The 22,978-nt window shown below is 36.9% G+C and overlaps 1 protein-coding gene across 8 annotated transcripts in view; it reads right to left on the reverse strand.

Annotated features, from left to right (window-relative positions):
- Positions 1 to 22,978, reverse strand: part of KIAA0825 (uncharacterized protein KIAA0825 homolog) — a 389,144-nt gene that overhangs the window by 253,269 nt on the left and 112,897 nt on the right. For all 8 annotated transcript variants that reach the window (XM_019836968.3, XM_019836952.3, XM_023258417.2 and 5 more), the window contains 5 exons: positions 21,403 to 21,630; positions 19,714 to 19,979; positions 18,156 to 18,306; positions 13,501 to 13,691; positions 11,001 to 11,183 (listed from right to left, as the gene is read on the reverse strand). In XM_019836968.3, the coding sequence (XP_019692527.2) occupies positions 11,001 to 11,183; positions 13,501 to 13,691; positions 18,156 to 18,306; positions 19,714 to 19,979; positions 21,403 to 21,630 (1,019 nt within the window). The remainder of the gene's footprint in view (positions 1 to 11,000; positions 11,184 to 13,500; positions 13,692 to 18,155; positions 18,307 to 19,713; positions 19,980 to 21,402; positions 21,631 to 22,978) is intronic.

A 22,978-nucleotide genomic window follows, 5' to 3' on the forward strand; every position in this document is an offset into this window, starting at 1 on the left:
TGGTTGGCCCAAATTCAACAATAAATCTTGAGGTAATAAGAAAGAATTTGCTACATAAAATCTTTAGTAGATAGCTTGGTTAATAAAATTTTTATCATAACAGGAGACTATACTTGCCTACATGGAGTGAGGAATAACAACTGGGAATATTTTAGAAATGGAATTGTTTGAAGTGGTACTCTCTTTATATATAGTACAGGAACAACAGCATCTTTAAATAATATGTAGAACAGAATTCCATTCTGAAAACCCTTCCTACCTTTTCATTCCATATCCTGCTTCTTATAATATCACACTTTCCAAATTTGACATGACTCTTCTCAGTCTGTCTTGCCAAATTGCACACCTTCTAATTAAATATACTTCAACATTTTTTAGACTTTAATATATCTCTTCTTTGAATATTTATTTATTTATTTATTTATTTATTTATTTATTTATTTTGAGAGAGAGAGAGAGAGAGAGAGAGAGAGAATGAGCAGAGGAAGGGCAGAGAGAGAGCGGGAGACAGAGAATCCCAAGCAGGTTCCATACTGTCAGTGCAGAGCCTGGTGTGGGGGTTGAACCCACGAACTTTGAGATCATGACCCGAGCTGAAATCAGGATTAGGAGTCTTAACTGAGTGAGCCACCCAGGGACCCATAATATATCTCTTCTTTGAAAGCCATTTTTTTCTTACTAATTTTTTTTTTTTTTTACTAAATTTCAGAAAGAACAAAAGTTACCAGATAGGCTTCAAAATGAGGCTGTCATATTTCCAAACCTTACATTACACTGTGTGAACCAAGCAGAAGCTTAGATCAGGATCCTAGGATACGCTTTTCTAAGGAGTATGGACTTTGTGCCAGCAGTGAGGAATCACTGAAGACTTTAGAGCATGGGAGTTATATCAGCTATCTTATATTTTCAAAAAACCACTTGTGCAACAGTGTGGAGTGTTGACTAAAGAGATCAAGGCTAGGGAAGATCAGGCAGAAAAGAACAATGTCCTAAACCAAAGTAAGAGGCAGAGGAGACAGGGAGTAGGAGACAAATATAAAAAATATAAAATTAATAGAATCAACAATATTCATTCCCTAAAGACATGGGGTTGGAGATGGCACAGGGAGAAGGTAGAAGGAGAAGGGCTAAGGGTTAAGAGAAACCTGGGATGGCTTGAAGGCATTTTACTTAGTTTCAGATATATTGAGGGAACTGCAGGAATTTGAAGTATATTCAAAGAGAGACATCCACTTGAAACTTAGATTTGCTGATGTAACATATACAAGAGATATCTAGGGGGAAGATATTGATGTAGAAGTCATTAGCATAATGGCAAAGCCAAGGGGATGGCTGAATTCACCCGAAAGAAAGTGTAAAAGGAAAAGAGATGGTCTGGAACACACTGACAATTAAAGGATGAAGTGAGAAAAAGAAGCACTCAAATGAAACCAAGAAGGAATAATCAGAGATGCAGGCAAAGAGCCAGGAGAAAGTGATGTTAAGTAAACCAAGGGAAGAAAAATGGCCAGTAGTGATAAAAGCTGCAGAAAGGGTAATTGAACGTAGGGACAAAGATTTGAGCTGGCAACTGGGTAGGCATGGATGACCTGGCCCACATTTTTTGTTTAGCATGATGAGGGCAGTTGCAGTGCATTGAACGAATGGTAGGTGTGAAAGTGCAGACAATGAGTGCAAACTACATTTAGAAAGGAAACATAAAAATAAAGAAAAAAAATTTTTTTTTTTTTTTTAAGTAGGCTTCACACTCAGCACAGGGCCCAGCGAGGGGCTTGAACTCATGACCCTGAGATCAAGACCTGAACTGAGATCAAGAGTTGGGTGCTTAATTATCTGAGCCACCCAGGTGCCCCCAAAAGAATATTTTTAAGTGTAAAAGAGTCTTTGGAGAAAGAGTCAGAAGACAGAAAGTGTATTTAAAAGACTACAGCTATGGAGTAGGAGGTAAATGTGATCGAGAGCTCAGGTGAAAATATTTGTTTTGGTTGGGAAAAGAGATACATTGATCAAAGGATTTAGAGGGAGTAAGGACAGAGATAATTATTAAAATGGAAATGAGAAGTTAAAGTACATTCATGATGATCTAGGTTTTCTCAGAAAAGTATAGGGGCAAAGTCATCTGCTAACAAATAGTGGGATAGGGCAAGGTGGAGGGTTTGCTAAAGTGGAGGAGGATGGAAGAGAACGCCACCCAGATGTAAGACAAAGACTGGAGTTATCAGAAAGTACAAAAGGCCAGCTAAGTGAATGTCATGGGCAGTGTCCCAAATTCTGGATGGAGAGGCCAAGAAAGTGAGGGAAGAGAGAAGGGACATGCACTAGCAAGGGAGCTAGGAAGGGTTGGTACTGGCATAACGTGAGAGGAGAGGAAGCAAGCGTTCTGGAAAGAAAGAAGACCTCATAGGAAAGCAGTCTGAAAGAAAAGGATGGGACAAGAGACGAAGGGCTTGATGAGAGACCAGTAGGGATCGGAGGCTGTGGTATTGTAACCTCTGCCCATTTTACCACCTACATGATTGAGCCCTTTGCATAAAGTCCGTTCTGTCTAATTATCTGGGGGGGGGGGGGCAGTTCATTTCTCCAAGAATGAAAACCTTACCTAGAAAGTACTCTCTGCCATGGTCAGCTGGCTCTCTAGACTGCTCTACCTCAAAACCTTATAAAAAGTCTTCCCCGACCAAGAAATTTTCTATCTCATCACCTCATCCCTGTCTATGGTCTTATTTTGCTTTGTTTCTTCTTAGGACTTAAGTCTATCTCCGATCCTCTTACATTTATTTTTTTGCTGTCTGCTCTGTACCCAAGGGGAGGGTCACTGAAGATTATCTAGAGGCAGTGCACGGGCACATGCAGGAGCTCTGGAGCCAGACGGACTGAGTTTGTATTTTGGTGTTTTGGGTGGGCTTTTTATTGGACACACAGTGTGGTTTGATAATTTATTCAGTTTCAGTTTTCTCATTTGTAAAACGGTAAAAAAGAAATAATAATCACCTCACGAGGTCAGTGTGATGATTTAGATAATGCACATAAAGGACCTAGAAAGTGTACGTACATAATACAGGACCCACATAGGTAACATAGTATCAGCATGAAAACAACGGTTGTAAACACTTCTTAAGAAGGTCTACAGCTATCTCAGAGTCTAAATGGTTGCCTAATTAGTTTCATCCTTGAGATTAGAAAACAATAATGGAGAATCTAAGGATAATGGAATGGTTATTTGGAATGGTGTAAAAACTTCTCAGACAAAAACCACTGGCAATACAGTATTTCCCAGAACACTTCTGCCAGTACCTAAGCTCTTTTATTCCGCTCATGGTTTCTCAGTCATCCCGGTAATAGTAGGGTTATTTGGCTATAAGAAATGTTATGGCAGATGTTTATGGTCTCAGAGGGGGTGGGATCTGTATAAGCATTTAATTCCACAGCAAGATCCCAAATTAGTGTCATTATTCTGGAGAGTATAACAGGGTGAAAATTGGCCCACAAGCCTCAATGGGGGAATGAAATGATGAGCTGGCTATTAGATAACCTCTAATGATGTTTTGGTATACACTTAAAAGAGAGGATGCTCTAAATAATTCATAGTGGAGAATAAAACACAATCATATGAGCCACAGAGTTATATTTTCCACAAGACTTAAAAGAACTTTGATACAGGAAATTTAAATACTCTTTAAAAAATAAGTAATTGTCCATCGGTTGAAGCAAAATACATTTCCTCACATTTCCAAATTAGCAGACTGTAAAGATGTTTTTGCTTAGGGGGAAAAATGTGAATTGGGGGAAATTCCTTGCCTTTGCCCTTCCTCCAGCATCAGCTGACCTTTGCCCCTTCCCTCTCGCTAACATCAGACAGACTCTGCAGTCTTCACAGCATGCCACTTGGGCCCTCTGCCCCAGATTCAGTCTCTTGTGGGTCTGTGATGTACAAGTATGTTGCCTTCCTTCCTTTCTTCATTAACAAAACTGAATGACTTTTGGGGGCTTATGCAGCCAGCTGCTGCTAGAAAGAAAGAAATCTAATGCACATCAAAAGTGAGAACAACTGATAAGCAAAAAAGAGTTAGCTGGGTTTTATGCTTCTCTTGTGCCACCCTGCTTTTGGCTGCCCTCCCAGGAGAACTCTGTCTCATAATATGATGCTAATGGATTAAATCTCCAGGATGGAATTGAGGCAGCAGAGGGATGTAAGTTTCACAGGGGTAGAGGGGCCAGGCCAGACACCTCACTTCTGTGTCTACCATAGTGCCTAAGCCACTGGAGGTGCTCAAGAAATTAAAGTACCAAGAGAAGACCACAAGTTCAGAAGAAGTAGAATTAGTTTGAAACTGAACTACAGAGATAGAAATGGAATATTCGAGACAATGAAGACATGCAAGCCTTTCTGATGTCTCAAAAATCACAATTAACCATGAACGTGTAGAGAGAGCCAAATTCAATCTACTTCACCATTTTATTTATTTTTATGTTTATTTATTTTTTAAATGTTTATTTATTTATGTAGAGAGAGGAAGAGCAGGCATGCACATCCATGGGGAAGGGGCCGAGAGAGAGAGAGAGAGAGAGAGAGAGAGAGAGAGAATGAAAGAGAGAGAATCCCAAGCATGCTCCATGCCCGGCATGGACCCTGACACAGAGTTTGATCCCATAACCTAGGCCAAAATCAGGAGTTGGACACTTAACTGACTGACACACCACACAGGTGCCCCATCTACGCCACCATTTTAAACACAGTTCTAAGTCATTATTTTGCTTTCATAATCCAGCATTACCCCTGGGACTATAAATAGTTGCATGAATATCATTCAGTGAGAGAAATTAAGGTAAGACACTTAGGATAAACAATGGCTCCCCACACTTCTCCTGCCCCCTGCCTTATGTTTCTCATGATGAAAATAACTCTTTGAGGTTAGACAATAATGATTTGAATTTGGAAAATGACTGGCACAATGCTTGAACAGACTGTAGGTACACAGCAGACATCGGTTAAAAAAAAAAAAAAGAAAAGAATGGGGCGCCTGGGTGGCTCAGTTGGTTGAGGGTCTGACTTTGGCTAAGGTCATGATCTCCTGATGGTTTGTGGGTTTGAGCCCCACATCACCTTGCTGTTCTCAGCACAGGGCCTGCTTCGGATCTTCTGTCCCCTCCCCCATCCCTCCCTCACTCATGCTTTCTTAAAAATAAATAAAAACATTAAAAACAGAAAAAAGAAAAAAGAATGAACAGTGGCAATGAAGATGAATTTCAGGGGCCATCTGTGACAAGCAATCTTGAGTGGTATATAGCCAAAGGGCAGATGGAGAACGGGACAGATGGTGGTGAGGCAGAATAAGACTGGATCCCAGAAGACAGGGCAGGAACCAGCTAGTCAAAGATTCAGGGCACAGGCCTTCTTCAAAGGTCATGACTATCCCTTCACCAGTGTTTTACTTTATTACCTTATTAGAATCACATATAAGGCTGTTTGTGATTAGAATCACATATAGGCTTAAACAAGAAAATAGAAAGTTTATTCAAAAGCAATGTTTAGAGGAAGGGGATTATGGGGGTCATTTAATCTAAACAAAATGGCTAAAACAACTAACTTCCCTTTCTGAATCCTTTTGCATTCTGCCACTTTTTTTTAACATGTTAATTATTTCAATTTTTATTTCTATTTAGTACGTACTTATTTTTTAACAGCTTTATTAAGGTGTCTAATTCATATACCACAAAATTTACTCATTTTGAGTTTACAGCAAAGTGGTTTCTACTATATTCACAGAGTTGTGCAAACTTCACCACTATCTAATTTTATAACATTTTCATTAGCCTCAAAAGAGATCCTACACCTATTAGGAGGTATGACCGATTCTCCCCTCCTTTCAGCCACTGGCAACTGACTAACCTACCTTCTGTCTCTCATTGCTTATTTTGGAAATTTCTAGTAAAACAAACCTTACAATATGTACTCTCTTTGGTCTGGCTTTTTTTACTTCACAAATGTTTTTGAAGTTCAGCCCTGAGGTAGGAAGCACCTGTCAGCACCCCATAGTTTTTTATGGTTGAATGATATTCCCCTGTATAGATAGGCCACATTTTGTTTGTCCATTCACCAATTGATGGGCATTTGGGTTCTTTTCACTCTGTGCTATTATGAAAAATCCTGCTATGAACACTGTGTACAAATCTTTGTACTGACATACATTTTTGGTTTGTTTACATATATACACCTAAGAGTAAAACTGCTGGGTCAGATGACCATATGTTCAACATTTTACATAAGCATACTCTATGCTTAACGTTTTGAGGAACGACTTGCTTTCGAAGCATGCCAAGCACTCTAGCAATATGAAAATGAAATTTTAGTCTAACATGCTCTGCTTTGTGAGGGACAGTGACATACTTTAAAATAAATAAGTAAATAAAAAGGCTAAGACCATAACCTCAAAATGATTACCTAGTGTTGGTTTGAAACCAGAGACACAGCATTGAAATACCTTGGGATTTAGTTCTTCAAAGCCATATTGGCGATACCAAGTGAACCTCAAGATAGTAGGTCTGCTATTCTGGTCGTAGTGGTCAATATTCTGGCCTATTTCTGATGATTCTGGTTTTTGCCTGTTAGGTTGGCACTTGTACTGAAAATCATCCTTCTGTGTTATTAAATATTGTAACACTGGGGACAGTGGCTATGTGTGTGTAAATAAATTCAATCTTAACATGGAAAATTTTATTAGACTTTACTTGATGGTAGATACTTCATCTTGCTCAATGCTATAATCCTGGTGCTTAATCCCTGTGCTTAATCACAGGGGCTAGAGAGGCAGCAACATTTGTTGAATTGAAAACGAACTGCATTTACCTAAAATTCTACGAATTTAATTTTAATTTGCTACAGAGAAACTAAAATTAACATTCTATGCAAGCAAAATGCAACATACAAAACCATGTTGGGGTATGTATATGAATGTGCACTGAGTATACTTCTGAATGTGCAGTTTAACTGCCTTTATGAAAGATCTACAAGCAATAGGCATTTTGGAAAAATACACGGTGAATATTTCATGTTTCGGCACGTCTCTTTCCCTGGAGGACAAACTTAAAGTACTCCTTTTATAACATTCTAACAGAAATCTACAAAGGAGAGTTAAAAGAGAACACACATTTTTGCAAACAGGTTTCATTCTTCCTGAAAAGATTTTAAAATCATGTATTCCTGCCCTGGGATTTAGTGGTCCTACGTTAAACTCAGAAAGGAAAATACATTCAGTTTATCTGTCAGAACTACTTGGAAGAAAGGCAGTCACCTTCAAAAAAAGGCATATCACATGTAGTGACAAATGTCAGGTACAGTTTATGAAAAATTCAGTACTATCAACATCTGATTGTTACTTTTCACCAATCCCTCAAAGCACAGCTTAATTTTTAAATGTGAGCTAGAGATATATTTTTTCCTTCAATACTAATAATATGACAATTGCATACTCTGGTTGTGAAAAGAAGCTCAATAAGTCAATAGGGTCCTTGCAACACACATACAATTTTTCCTACTTGGTGAAGATGACCCTGTAGATTTCCTTTGTCAATATAAAGCAAAATATATTTCAAAGATTACACTGGTATTCTAGAAAAACAATCATAACATTTAAATCAACTTGAATGGATACAATTTGTGAAAATTTATATGAACTGAGAAATATTGAAAAGGAAAGTACCTAGACTTTGTTCATGCTTAAAGGCAATGTAGCTATCTGTGTTTCATATTAAGAAAAACCAGAGGCGGTGCTTGGTGTAAAATGTTCTGTAATCCTGGTTGAAATTAGCAATTTAAATTTGTTGAATGAGGTTACAGTGCAGTATCTAATGCACAAATCACAGAGATTTGAGTAGTTGCATAGTTGTTAAAAAAATGTACCAAAAGGCCATGGGTTAACAATAATCAATGTATGTTACATTATTATTATTAAAATGTGCAATCTTTGATAATAATTTATTTGTTTTACAAATGTATTGGGGGGTTAAAATTTTTCTATTCATCTGTGACAAACCATGAAATTCAATATTGCTCACCATGACCAATCCATGAAATTTGTCAACTTTGTTCCTGATTTTCACAGGGCCTTCCTCTCAGATGAAATGACCCGTTGAACTAAGAGCATAGCAATTTTTTCATCTATGGTAAATCAGTTTAGTTTACTAGGATTTATTACGTGCTTCAGACCTTGAGCTTTTTATGATTATGAACTATTATGCATATAATCCCAAACTTACAGCAATTTATCTTACTATTTCTTCCCCTTCCTGAAAGAATTCTCCATTTCTAAAATTAGTTCTTCTTGCCAGAAGAAACAATCTATAAACAATGGGTTTGTTGAAAGTCAAAGAGTGGGTGAAAATTATAGGGAAGGTGAAATCAAACTTGTTAATTACTCTTAGAATTTCTAACACAGAAGTCTCAAAATTCACTGAAAATCAAGATTTATATATTTCTCCTACCAGAATCTTCCAGAAAGGAATACTTTACCTAATTTATCCTAAGAAATAAAAATATTCATCATTTTTCCTACCCAAGAAACTACAAATATGCAATTATCTAGTCTTTTGAGATAAAGTGACTATTTTGGAGGAGAGTTTAAAAAAACTTGTATAATTATTTTATGATAAGATCTACTCCAGCCTCTTTTACAATATTACCAATTTGAATGAAATAAACCAGAAAAGTAGTTCAAAATTTTAATTTCCCTAAATCTTATTTACTATGTAAAATCTTTCAATATTTTAAAAATGCAGTTGCTGGGTGCCTGGGTGGCTCAGTTGGTTGAGCACCTGATTCATGATTTCGGCTCAGTCATGATCTCACAGTTTGCGGGATTGAGCCCCGTAGTGGGTTCTGTGCTGACAGTGCAGAGACTGCTTGGGATTCTCTTTCTCCCTCTCTCTATCTGCCCCCACCCCACTCGTGTGCACACACACACACTCTCTTTCTCTCAAAATAAATAAATTTTCAAATAAAGTAAAAATAAAAATAAAATGCACTTGTTGAGTCTCTGCTTTGTTGTCCTGCCCATTGTTCCCCTGCAGTGTATTCAATTAACTTCTATATCCTTTGTTCTGCCTTGGGTGAATTCTTTCACCACCCTACGACCGGCCTTCACCTCATTGGGTCACCCCACATTTGGTGGCTCTCACAGGGAACCTCTGCTGGTCTGGGACTTTCCTTGGATTATCTGGGAACTTCTTGGGACTCTTCCCTTGGTGGATGGATTCTAGTACTCGTTGGGAAACTGAAGACCTCAGGAGGAGGTTATTCCTCCATGAGGATCCAAACTCCAGGGGGAACCAGTTCCCCTCTTGCCCTTTGGAGGGACCCTTTCCTCCCTCTCCCTTACTCTTCTTGGCCCTTCTGTGGTCTAACCCTAGTACGCCTCATACAACTGAAGATCTCTAGCCCAGGTGGCTCCCAGGTGTGGTATGAAGGTCTGAGGGTGAACAAGTTGGACTGCCCATGCCTGTGAGGGCAAAGGACTTCTGTCCTCTCTCCCACTCCATCCCCCTGAGGCATCCATCCCCAAAGTGTGGCAGCTCATCCAGGGTCAATCCACACGTTAGGGAATTGGTTGGAACGCTTTCCTGATGCTGGCTATCTCTCAGTCACCTTGCTTCTTTCTGCCCTTCTTTTTTCCCTTTGTTCCTGAGGATCCAGGCACCATCTTGATCTATAGGCAAAATCTGTTACTATCTGCCTGAGTGAATCCAACAATTCCATGAATCAACAAGGATTCCAGCCCACACCATGGGAGGATCTGCTCCCCCTAAATTCTATGGAGCTGGCCACCAGGGAATTTCACTCGAATTGCCTATCAGCTTATTGATCTAATACCATGCTCTGGTCTATAACTGCACAGAATGTCTGATGGACTGACAATTTTAGGTAGGGACAGGTGCCTCCCCTGTCTGGCATGAAGCAGCTAATGAAGACGATACCTCTGTCCAAATGCCAAAGATTTGTCATTGTTGACCTGTCAGGGGGGAATATAGAGGCCACTTTTAGGCAACAGGCTTGAGCAATGGGTAAAAGGGCCCACTGTGACCGCTGAACTGAATGCAAACAGGCTCTTTAAACAGCCCACCACAATATATCCATAAGCCCTAGCTGGCCAATGGGCTGCTTACAACCCAGCACAGGTACCAAAAAAGGAAAATTCCATACATTCTTATACCTCCTCACTACCACCCCCGTAACTGTAGCCCCCATCACTGTCTCCTGGCAGGCAGTCTCTCCTTTGCTCTTTTGCCTGGTGCTTCCTTGCAGTATATTCAATAAACTTCTATATCTTGAAAAAAAAAAAATGCAATTGCTGAGGCACCTGGCTGACTCAGTCAGTAGAATACATGACTTCTGATCTTGGGGTTTTGAGTTCAAAGCTCATACTGGGCATGTAGTTTACTTTAAAAAATAGGTAGATAAATAGATACACAGACAGAAAATAAAAATTCAATTACTTAATCCTATTTCTACTTGCCATTACTAGCTTGGGCACTCAGCCTACTACTAAAAATGCAAATCTATGGCAGATTAACTGACAGTATGGAACCATTAGGTTTCTTCCAAATTTGGGAATATTTTAGAATCCTCTTTTAAAATTTTTCAATTAAAGCAAATTACTTCATATAAAATTAAAACTAAAAACTATTTTCAAAAAGCCATTAAATATGATTTTCTTTTTCTATGAAATGATTAAAATAACTGACTATTAATATAATCATTTAAACAACTCAAACAGTGAAGCTCAAGATAATCCTGATCCTACTGGAGCCTTAGCATCTGAATAAGATTGATAACAGAGATACAGCACAGTATTAGTTCCTTTCGTAAAATGGCCCAATTTACAATATCAAAAATTCACTTCAAAATATCTCTATTCGCTGCTTCACACAATTCAATAAGTAGTATAAAAATAACTTTAAGTCACATTATATACCCTAATAGCTAAAAAAATATGTTTGATACTTACTGATATAATTCAGTTAATGGTGAAGTCAAAATGACTAATGTTGTAAACAGATTATTACAATGGGTATGAATTTTAAAAATTTTATCATCTATATACTGATGGGGATTCAAAAGCTTCTGTACAGATGTGCAAATTGACCATAATAAGTTCTCAGTGCATATTAAAATTGTCGTGACATCAAGTCTATTGGAAAGAAAAAAGAAAATCTTGTTAAGCAAAATTGTTTCTCTGACTGGTACATACACTATCATACCTATCTCTTATATCAAACAAATGTAAGGATAGAAATATTTGGTTAGATATCAGAGCTTCAGAAATCAAAGACAAACAGAAAACAACAAAGCTTAGCGTTTGAGTTTCCAGGTGTTAGATGACCCATATACCACTATCTTTAGGAATAGTGAGGTCTCTAATACTAAAATATGTTGGGAGGGCTTTTTTTTTTTAAAGGTTTATTTTTCATTATTAGGATACTGTTCAAAAAGCTCAAGACACTTTCCTTCAAATTATGTCCAACAGAAAAGGAGGCAGATTAAAAGAAAATTTGCTATTACCCACATATATATGATAGGTAAAGTTTTGATAAGAGAATAATTCTCCTTATCCAAGTACAAGCTGTCAAAAGAAAGTTACAAGTTTGGGTAAACACATTTCCCTAGCAAGTGGGAGAGGAGAAAAAAATGAGACCAGAAGCACAAATGGAGAAGCCTATAGTTTCAGAAATTTTCAATATTGAATAAATTTGTGGAAACTTTGTTGTATTATATAATCTTATTCATAAACTCATTTGTTTCTATCTTTCTTTTGTTTCAACAGAGACCCAAAGATCTATTCAAAGATTAGTTTGGTATATGACTGACTGAATTGTATAAACCTCAGTTAATTTCCTCTTTTTTTTTCTTTTAAATTCAGTGTTGAAGAAATAGAAGATAGAAATTATGAAGTGATAAGAAAACAAATAAGTTTGAAGATCTTTTAAATGACATTTTGGCCTCAGGTTTATTATATATGTAAAACAAATTTATACACATACTACATATTACAACGATTACATATATATAGTTTTAGCCATACTAAAAACATCAATAATCGCCTTTAGGAAGGTTTAACTGTAGTTTGCATCTACTTTCTCTAATTGTTAACTAAACAATTACAAATCGAAGGTATCTACACACACACACACACACACACACACACACACACATACACACACACATGATCCGATTTCCACAGTAATGGTGGTTTAGTATTAACCATTCAAATATGACAATTTATTTATTTTACTTAAAAAAACTAGAAGAAATAATTCTAGCATTTCATGGCATTTTTATGTAACCATCCAGAAAACAAAAACCAAAAGTCTCCATCGTACAGTTAATTAACTATACTACCAAGTTCATGAGCTAATAGTAAATCTGATTTCACACACATCTCATAATGACTTGCCACCTCCGAGTCAAAAGTGATTTAATCTACATAAGGAAAAGAATGAAGGTACCCTTTGCTCTCAAAAAAAGCCTTTCCATCTATTCTTCAGAGTTCAATGATTTAAAAATGTTTGGTCAGTAATTCAAAACAGCCTTTGCAAAATACCATATTTATGAAACACTGTAGCAGGACCTAAATACTCTTCAAATGCAGCATGTTTTACAAGAACATGATCAGGAAATGATTCCCACTGCCAAAAAGAAAAAAACAAAAAAACCCTCTGATGTCTTTAGATTCCTCCAAAAATATATCTGAAAAAAAAAATCTTTTATACCTAAAAGACACTGCTTAATCACATTGGTGAGAATATTTAGAAAACAAAAGCCTTTTCTTCACATGGCCTGTTGTCATGTAGGCAAATTTTTGTAAAGGTCATTGCCTAGATGTCTCATGGACCTGGACTATATATAATTTAGTCATTAATATCCCGTGACTGCTGCTCCTCATTTTCTGCGATTTCACATTTTGTTAAACTGGCTTTTAGTAATACATATTGAAAAAGAAGGGGGGGGGGAAGAGGTAATTAGAATATATCAAGAAGAAAAATTATTAGACAAAGGAGTTTCCTTAATGAAGATTAACTACACTATTTAAAGATTTACAAACAAAAACTAAAATCCCCCGGTTCCCTAGAATCTCAAAGTCAAATTAACTGCCCCATCACAGAACTGTTGCTTTTTTCTCCATTTCAGGGCCCCAATTCTCCCTCTTTATCTTATTTATTAAGTTTTGTATATAAATGTCTTAGATTGTAATACATCCTGAATCATTTTTTAGAAACTAGTGGGTTCTATACACAATTTTAAGAAGAAAAAAAGAGCACAGTTATTTTGATTCAAGTTCCACATTTCCACTTTAGTATCTCAGGAGAATTGAATACGATTTCCTCTCAGATGTTAGGAACGTGTTAACTATACAAGGAGCTATATCATGAGATTTAGAATTACATTCTGCTTTATACCAGCTGATGAGAGTTTTCTTGAAAAGCAATGGTTTTCACAACTTCAATTACCTTATCTGTGGAGTTCTCTTATAACTGGGATGGGCCCGAGCATATCTGGAGGCCAGTAGACCCAAACATTTCTCCAGCACATCTGTTAGAATTTCCTGGGCTAACTTCGGGGGCAGAATGGTCCAGAGATCATGGTGAAGAGCGCAGAAGAAATAATGCCACATCTGGAGTGAGAAGGAGCATCTTTCCCCCTGGCAAAACCACCACACGTTAAACAACAGAATCACATCTTCCAAAATGTCAGTTTGCTTCCTATGAACATAATTAATTCAGGCTGAAAGGAAATAGCTGGAGAGTTTGACACACTAGATGACCAAGAAAGATTTTTGACAAGATGTAAAACATCCTTATTGACAAAGGAACATATGTTTTATTTCAATTACGAGACCAGATATTCTAGTGCAAATCCAGACCACAAGCCTTTAACCTAGCATATCTAGTTTTACCTACTCCTAGCCTGGAGTTTAAAATTCATTTTAAGCTATCAGCTTTACAGTTGCCAAACAAGTCATACTAGTTTAAGATGGTGGGCTGATGCTCCTAAAATCAAATGTTAATAATTTAAATGTTTTAAGTATGTATATGTTTCTGAGACTATTAGCATCATTGAGGTCATCCTGTAAATGTTTGAGATTTCACATTATAATGAAATGACAGGAGTAAAAATAAACTTACATGCCACATACTTATTAACATGCATGAAACCAAGGGGCATGGGTAACTATTAAAGATTATTGCATCAGGCTATTCCATTCATGGAGTTCTAATAACAATGCTAGGAACAGACACTACAATGGTCTGATTTTACAAGATTTTGTAAACCTAAAGCAGATGTTTTGGTCTCGTCATGTCTTAGTATTTTTACAGTACTTCATACATCCAAGGGGCCAGATTCTCATTCCTTTCCACCCCCCTACAGACCTCTTCTGTGTACCAAATTTTCCCTGACCACAGAGGAAGACCCAGCAGTGGCCAAGACCAATGGGAACAGGCAGAAATAGAAGGTGGCCTCAAGTGATTTACAAGCATTAATTAGTTAACATGCTCTCAGGGAGGTAGGCTAGTAGTTTGACCTCATTTTCCTCAAACCAGATTAAAAAAATCACTTGAAATTGGAAGAGTTGAATGAGTTTTTCAAACATTACCCAGATCATTACTATATCAAAAGTTAAATGAGTAAAACTTCCCATTTTATCCCTAAGCAATCCTCTTTGACTTAAAATTCGGCTTTGCTAACTACTTACATTTCTCAAACATTATCTGAAGAAAAATCTGCTATACTCATATCAAAAATTGATAATTTTTCATGCATATATGCCTATCAGTATTCTCCTTACATATTCTTCTGATAATTTCCCTGATTACTAACATCTTTTGTAGTCACTGTAGTAATAATCTATAATTATTATCTATTGACTTCCAAATGGAGTTTATAAATGAGTATAACGGGGATACTTGGGTGGGAATCCAGGCATCAAAATGTCTAAGAGTCAGGATCAAAAGAGAAGGCTTTGACCACTCCTAAATTCTACACTAGATGTGTATCAAAACTGTTTTAAAAAATTACAAAATTCGTGTGGGAGTAGCGAAATCATAGTTTCTTATGCTTTGCAGTGTGTTCTGTGATAAGGAATGCTTTTTAAAATTTCCTAAAAGGGCGCCTGGTGGCTCAGTCAGGTGAGCGTTGGACTCTGGCTCAGGTTGTGATCTTGGGGTTTGTGAGTTTGAGCCCTGCATTGGACTTGCGGCTGTCAGCTCAGAGCCTGCTTCAGAACCTCTGTTTCCATCTCTCTCTGCCCCTCTGCCACTCATGATCTCTCTCTCTCAAAGATAAAAAAAAAATGAAAAAAAGATAAGATTTTCTTAAGGCAGAAAGGAGTTTTAGAGCTTGATTTTCTCATACTTTTTGTGTCGTAGGTTATTAAAACAAAATTGCCCCGGCTGACGTAATGACTCGTATGAATGAATTACACTAACTTTCTCCATGGCAATGGACGGGTGATTAGAATAACATGGCCAACACGATTTCTCATATGTTTCAAAATAAAAACCCATTTCCTTAAAAGTTACCGATAAGTGAGAAGATAAAAGTAACTTGAGGCATGCGGATTTCTTTCCCTAGAAGTGAAAAACACTTATTGTAAGACTTTTAAAAATACAAACTTTGTATTTCCTTAAAGACATTCCCAACTGGTCATCGTTCTCATGATTCTCTTCGAAGTGTGTCACGTTCAATGTATGCAAAAGGGTTTTCATTGAACCAAATAGGATTCATTTATTTTTCTGACCTGTTTCCCTATCTGTTGTCATTTCAAAGCTATTCTGCTAGTAAACATCTGTTATTTTTGTAGACCCACTATAATGTAAACAGATGTGAGCTTTTATTTAGATTATATATCAGGAAACAAGCAGCTGGGCTTTATTATATAAGGCATTCAAGATTATCTTTGAACAGACAATTCTTTATTCTTTGACCATTGGAAAACACAAGTTGCTAAAATTGAGCAGATGTCAAGTATACTGAAAGCTTAATTCTAAACACATAATCTGAACACCCACCGTGCCATCTGACCAGCACCTCATCAGAGAGATACCGAAGTCTCCGACTCTCTCAACTTGACAGTTCAGCAAATGGACATAATGTATTTGGGGCTCACTGGATATCGCAAAACACGGATGAATATTGCTTCATATCTTGTAAATTCTTTCACTGTTTCCTTACTACACTCTGCACAAGGCGATAGGCTCCCCTGAGATCTCTATCCCACTCTTCGCCTGCAGTCAGGCAGATTTCATCTCTTTCCTCTCACAACAGCCCAGCCAAAAAACAGACTGGTCCTGTTTCACAAATCAGTTGGAATAATGGGGAGAGGAGGAGAACAGGGTGCAGCGAATGGGATAAAACCATGTCAAGTACTCCAGTTGTCAAAACAGTTTAAAATCTGTGCTATTTTTAGAAGTTCCTTATTTTTGGTAAATATAAAAGCAGTATCACTTTATTTTTCTGAGCATAAATAACAGCCACTAACTCTGCAATTAAATTGTAACTACTGACCACGTAAGTATATGGAAGCCACAGTACCATGTAATCACAGGGTAACTATCTTGTTATTTCTGTCTTTGAAGCTAAAGCCTTGTCATAAGATCTGAGAGCTGCATGTTACATGGTAATTTGTTGTTGTTGTTGTTTTTAATACTTGGTAACTTCGATACCAGGTTCTCAATGCATCCACTTATTATTTATACTGTACAATTCTTCTGACTCCCAATTTGCATAAGAGGAAACATAATACCCCTATGGTGGACCTATAGTGAAATGATACCTGTTCCTCAATGAAAACATCGTATGAAATTGCTCATTAGTACACTGACATATTGAAATAGTTTGAAACAGGAGACGGATTCATTTTCAATCTCTCTGTTTACCTCAAGGCAAATAAGGAAGCTGTGATGCTGCCAAGAGAGGAGAAGACCAATACTTTCATTCTTATCTCAAGCTACCAGCTGCACTGTGCCACTTTCTCGTTCTCATTCTGCTCACTGCTGTTTGAAGCATGTCAGGTTTGGAAAACCCTGTATGAATGCTCTTGCAGAAAGAAAAACTATCTGGGAAGGGCCTCTAAAGGACAGATGAAATGGCCTTTGAAAAAGTGGAAAGTCCTTTAAAAGAGCTTCTTAGCTCCCTCTCTCTGTTACGGCAACATTTATTATGATAATAACTCAGGCATAAATAGAGCCACAGGACCCCTCAGTGCCAGAGAATTGACAAGGGGGACTCTGCTGAATAATACCCCAGTCTGTTTTTCCCAGTACTCCACTGATACTAGGACAGTCAGGAAAAACAAAAATCATAAGCTTCAAGCCAGAGGAAAGGGCAAATTGGCAAAGTTAATGGAGTTGTTGGGCTTGACTGATGAATTTTTTTAAAAACCTTGATTATCTTTTATTAAGATATTATAATTGTTTCACCCTGCCCTGAAATCAACTTCAAGGAATTTCAAATATTGTGGCTTATGTATAATCAATGGGATTTAGGAGAAGGGAAATTAATGAAGCCTGATGATGAATAATTTTAATTGATCCTGGGTTTGGTTGCACTGGAAATCATTAGGCTTTAATTCAGTAGGAATTTGGGATTTCAAAACATGGGCTAAATGAAAATAGGTAAGCTATAAATGATCAGATGGGTCTTAAAGCACCCTCATAAGAACATGCAATGAGAAGGAAAAAATATGTATAAAGAATAAAATGGCTAATAAAAGATACTTATAAAAAACAGAAATACATAAGAAAAAAAGTGCAGGAGTACCTATAACTGGTCCCTTTAGAAAAAAAAATACGAAATTGTAGCATTTTGGCATTGTTATCTCTTTGACTTTCTCATTGTATCCCATTATATTCCAACTTATATAGCACATGCTGCAGCTCAAATTAAGTTATTTTTACTTTTAAGCAGAAGGAGAGTTCTGATGTCTAGTTATTTCAGGTTTTTAAAAAGTGTTTTTCCCAAGTACAAATTCAATATTTAAAAAATATTATCCTAACAGCCTTCGTGTGTTGGTAATGCCAAGCTCATGTTTCTAATTAGCCAGAAAGCAGGTAGGCAGTAAAACATATTTGTGTAAAAAGGAGGGATAGTAAACTTAACTTCACACCTCATAAAAAGCTTTGTAGTCATCCCAGTGGTGGCTCTCAGCATCCTGTAAAATGCTTGTAGCACAAACTCTGACGCAGTAGTCCGTAACCTGAAACTGTAGAGTGTTGATGAATTCCTGATATCGTTGGACAGGCACCAGGAATATGGGTCTGTTCAGAGGCAATGATCAAAGAGACAGAGATTTAAGGCCTGTGCAGTAGGCGGTAACAATCTCCAGTACTACAAATGGTTTTGATTATTAGATATCAATCATTCATTTCCTCCTAATGCTGAAGTCTGCATCCACATTCACTTTCCAAAAAGAAAAAAAAAAAAAAAAAAAAGCTGGTCTTTGTTTTGCAAGTCCTTTGAAAACGTACATCTGCTGTTCCACAAATATGCACTTCAACTTGAGACAAACTGCATTGTCAATACATCATTCAAAAATAAAAGTATTCTTTGTAAGCCTATTATTAGAGATCAGTGCATTATTTAGGCATTAGGGTATCGTTATTACAGAGAACAACATGCATTTGTCAGAACCAACTTTTATAAAGCTATCACACGTCCCACAAACACACTTCTTTTGTTTTAAAAATTGTAATTTTGTAGATGTCAATTATCTCATAAACTGTTTTAAAATATTCTACGGAAATAAAGTGACTTCTGGCACATTTTGTTTATAACTTCAAGTATGAGTCACCACATCTGACTACTTACGAGAATTAAATAGCAGAGCTATATTCTGCATCAAGTCAAATTTATTTTACTTTTATCTTTAGTTATTTATATTACACTTTCTTATGCTTTCTCTCATAGCTAAGGGACTACAAACACTGAGTGAGAATAAGAAGAGACTGTTGGCTTCACGCTGGACAGCCACGTCCACATGTTCCCTTTGCAAAGGACTGTGCTATCTCCTAGAGAGGCCAAGAGCAGCCAAAAAGACCATGTGGCCATTTTTATTCTCTTTCCAGGAAACATCCAGTCTTTTTAGACTACTAATACATGAGAATTAAGACTGCCGGATGCTTTCTCCTCACATATTAAGGATAGTTTCTTACTAAATGGATGTTTTGAAATATGTTTACATTGGTCAATAGAATAGATTGAAAATGTGTTTATTCTCTCTGTCAGTCCTGACATCCTGTTTGCTTAGAAACAAAAAAAGAAAAGTGCATATTTCACAACTGAGTATACAAGGGACAGAAACAAGTTCAGCTTTCCTTTCCAGGGTAGTCACAGTTGTGTCCCTTACAAAATGGAGAGGGTTTACTCGGTCAGGTCATAACAGCATGCAGAAAATAGTTGCCCCAGATTAGATGGAAAACGGATGGATCTTTGGAGTGAGCCTTTCAAAGGAATACCTGTCTCTGTTACTACCTGTGTATCTGGTTTAACACCCCACACCCCACCTTTCTGACATTTTCTAGTCAAGGCAGATGAAAATATAATGCGCCATGTTCATTATTATTTTCTCCTTCTTGAATATTGTCATCAAAGTTTCGCTCCTGTGATTTCCAAAGATTACATGTTACTTTAAGCATGGCCATCAACTTAATTTAAATGACACTCACTTCTTAGTATTTTCTTTCATCAAATTATCAAAATGCGTAAAATGCTGGAAGACATATACCGCTGTGGAGAGCAATGTATGTAAGTTTGTCAGGGGTGCTCTGGAAGGAAACTCCTTGCCCCTCTCCTGCAGTCTCGCCAGGACAGCTGTTGCCACTTTACAACAGGCCTCCACAAAGTTTGCTCTAATTTCCTGGAAAGAATCATCTCTGCATGCCAGAGCCAGTGGAAGCATTGTGTCAAGTTTTTCCATGATGTCAGAACAAAACTAGGGAGAAATAAATGTAGCACTGAGTTATTTGTACTCTGACAGCACCGTGTAATTTATGTACAGGGGAGCCAAATTCCTAAATAATGAATTTGGCATCAAACATAAATATAATGACACAACTTTATAACAATCAATTTCTCAGTTATATAAAGTTAAATGTTTTATGTCAAATAAGGAAATCCCAAAATGATGCTTTCCTACATATAACCTTCAAACCTTATGCTTACCAGACAGACATTATGAAAAACTCATGAAATAGCTTTACATGACAATACTTTATTTGTAGTTCATAGAACTCAGAGAACATGTATCCTTGGCATTAATATGATTGGATTATTTTTGAACTTATTCTAATTTTTTTGCTGAATTTTCATAAAGTAAGTTTTTATTAATCACATGTACATAAGGTTATATCGATTTAATTTAAATAATGTAGAAGCATCAGAAGCAATCTCACCTGCCATCTTCTTACTGGTAAGGAGTCAGCAATTTTCAGAAGTGATGTGCCTGTCTTTTCAGTAGTTATTATGAATCTACTCTTTCTTAATGGCAAAGGAAGTACAGTGGATGGAGAGGCAAAACTAGCCTGCACTCCCAATTTGCCAACAGTGTTCCCAGGGGAATGTTCTGGAGCCTCAGGTTGCCAGAAGCCGAATAAGGAGGCCATCTTTAAGATCCCTCTTTTACAGGGACGCCTGGGCGGCTCAGTAGGTTAAGCATCATGATCTCAGAGTTTGTGTGTTCAAGCCCTGCATTGGGCTTTAGACTGACAGCTCAGAAACTGGCCTACTTCAGATTCTGTGTCTCCCTCTCTCTGCTCCTCCCCCACTTGCTCTTTCTCTCTCACTCTCAAAATAAATAAAAACACTAAAAAAAAAGAGAATGCTCTTTTACAAACATTCCAATCATACGTTGCCAAACTCATTGTGGACTTAATATTGAGTAACGGTATTTATTTATTTCCGTAATTACTTCCTATTTTCTCAGTATGCTCTGTAACTCTCAAGACACACATAAAGATGCAAGACGGATGCTAATGAAATGGAATGTACATTAACGTGTAAATAAAGATTTAAAAGTTGCCTAGGCTAATAAAAGACAGTAATTCCTTCAACCTCCTAAGTTTCTCTTGAAATCATTCAAAGGAATAACCCAAACAAATAGTTTTCCCAGCTCTGCATGAAGTCACAGAAGCCTCCCCTTGAGGGGCCTGAGACTCATGGAACAACAAGTTGGCAACAAGTTTAAGTCTTTTTGCTAGCAGTAGCCCATGTACACCAGGGAAGAAATCTGGTACTGGGTCAAGTACCAAGTATTTGCCAGAGACTCCACCATTTCCCTTTGCAAAGTCTTAAATTAAAAAAAAAAAAAATCTAATTATGCCAGTCTACAGTTTGAAAGGATTTCATTTGAATCTTGCCTTTGCAATTTTCTTTGGTTGGTCCTCCTCCGGAACCACGTGACTGTCTTGCCAGACTTGCTGGACATTTACAAGGTTCATAGCATAGGTTACAGCTGAAGACCTTTCATTCTGTTCCTGTTGGAGAATTTTTGTGGAAAAATCTTCAGTTGCTGCTGTTATACAATGTGCCACAGGAAGAGACACTTCTTTAAATGCATTTCGCCAACGAAAGTCTGGTAAAGTAGCCTGAAATATAAATTTATATGAAGTTATATTAATCTTAACTCAGCAACACATGTTCCTATTGTTATAGATATAAAATTATTATTTTCTTTCAGCATTTGAATATGGGTATTCTTTGATAAATGGCAAAGGCCCTTCTTACAACCTGAAAAATATTACCCAGCGAATAAAGCAATATACAAAAACATGTGTATTCTTTACACAGAGTAATATACTGGCATTTCATTTTAATTCATCAGTGGATTTAATCAGAAACTTTTTTCAAAATTTAATCTCTTAAATATAGTTCAATAAAACTATCTTTATGAGAGTTAAAAGTTACATTTACTATTTATCACATAAAGCAACCTTTAAATTCAATATAGTTAATAAAGTCTAAATTGGATTTTTATAGTCTTTTTTATAGTTTATTGTTAACAAGTATTCCAACATAAGACAGAGTTTAATATTCAGTCTTTTATTTTTTTTTCACTCTCAGAAATCCAGACAAGCCAAAAAATAGCAACAAGAAATTTCTCAAAGAAAATGACATCATTGTACCTTTCTGGATTTTTTTCTTTTGAATTTTATTTAGTTTCTTCACCCACAAAGTGGTAAGCAACACAACTTTTGTTCCAAGAGATGAGGAATTAAAATTATCTGCATTGCTCTGTGTGGGAGGAGTGGGAGACTGGAGAGAATGGAGACTGGTGGTGTTTTGTTTTCCTTTTTCTTGTGGTCTGGCTCAATACAATTGTGAATGTATACTTTCCCCAAGTCCTCTAATGTTCTCTTATGTACTAAGAACATTAAGTAGGTGAGCCTGTGCTTAGCATTACTTTCTCCCTGTTTTAATGTAATCTTGTTTACTGTAATAATTCACCTACTCCGACTTCAGAAGACTCTAAGCCAATATACCTGACTGAATTACTTATTTTTCTGACTCTGGATGATTTCTATGGTTTCTTTAGGCCTAAAATTACTGGGACTATGATCATTAGCTTAGTTTTCATACACACACATCCCGTACAGCATTTATTTAGTGCTTTTTGTATATACTATAATCAATAATCAAATCCATGGTCAAAAAAGTGGCTCCCATTTTCATTATGCATATAATTATGTTGTAATTGAATTTTTCTTTGTTAAGTTTTAACATCAGAGGGCTTGAAAACACATTTCTCATTTTATTTTTACATAAATTAGTTAAAAATTGAATCCACCCAGCTTTTACAACCTCCTTTGTTTTTTTTTCTAATTTTTTAATATTTATTTTTGAGAGAAAGAGACAGAGTGCAAGGGGGGAGGGGCAGAGAGAGAGGGCGACAGAATCCAGGCTTCAGAATCTGCGCTGTCAGCATAGAGCCTGATG

Source organism: Felis catus, chromosome A1, assembly GCF_018350175.1.
Source record: "Felis catus isolate Fca126 chromosome A1, F.catus_Fca126_mat1.0, whole genome shotgun sequence".
Classification (NCBI taxonomy): Eukaryota; Metazoa; Chordata; class Mammalia; order Carnivora; family Felidae; genus Felis; species Felis catus.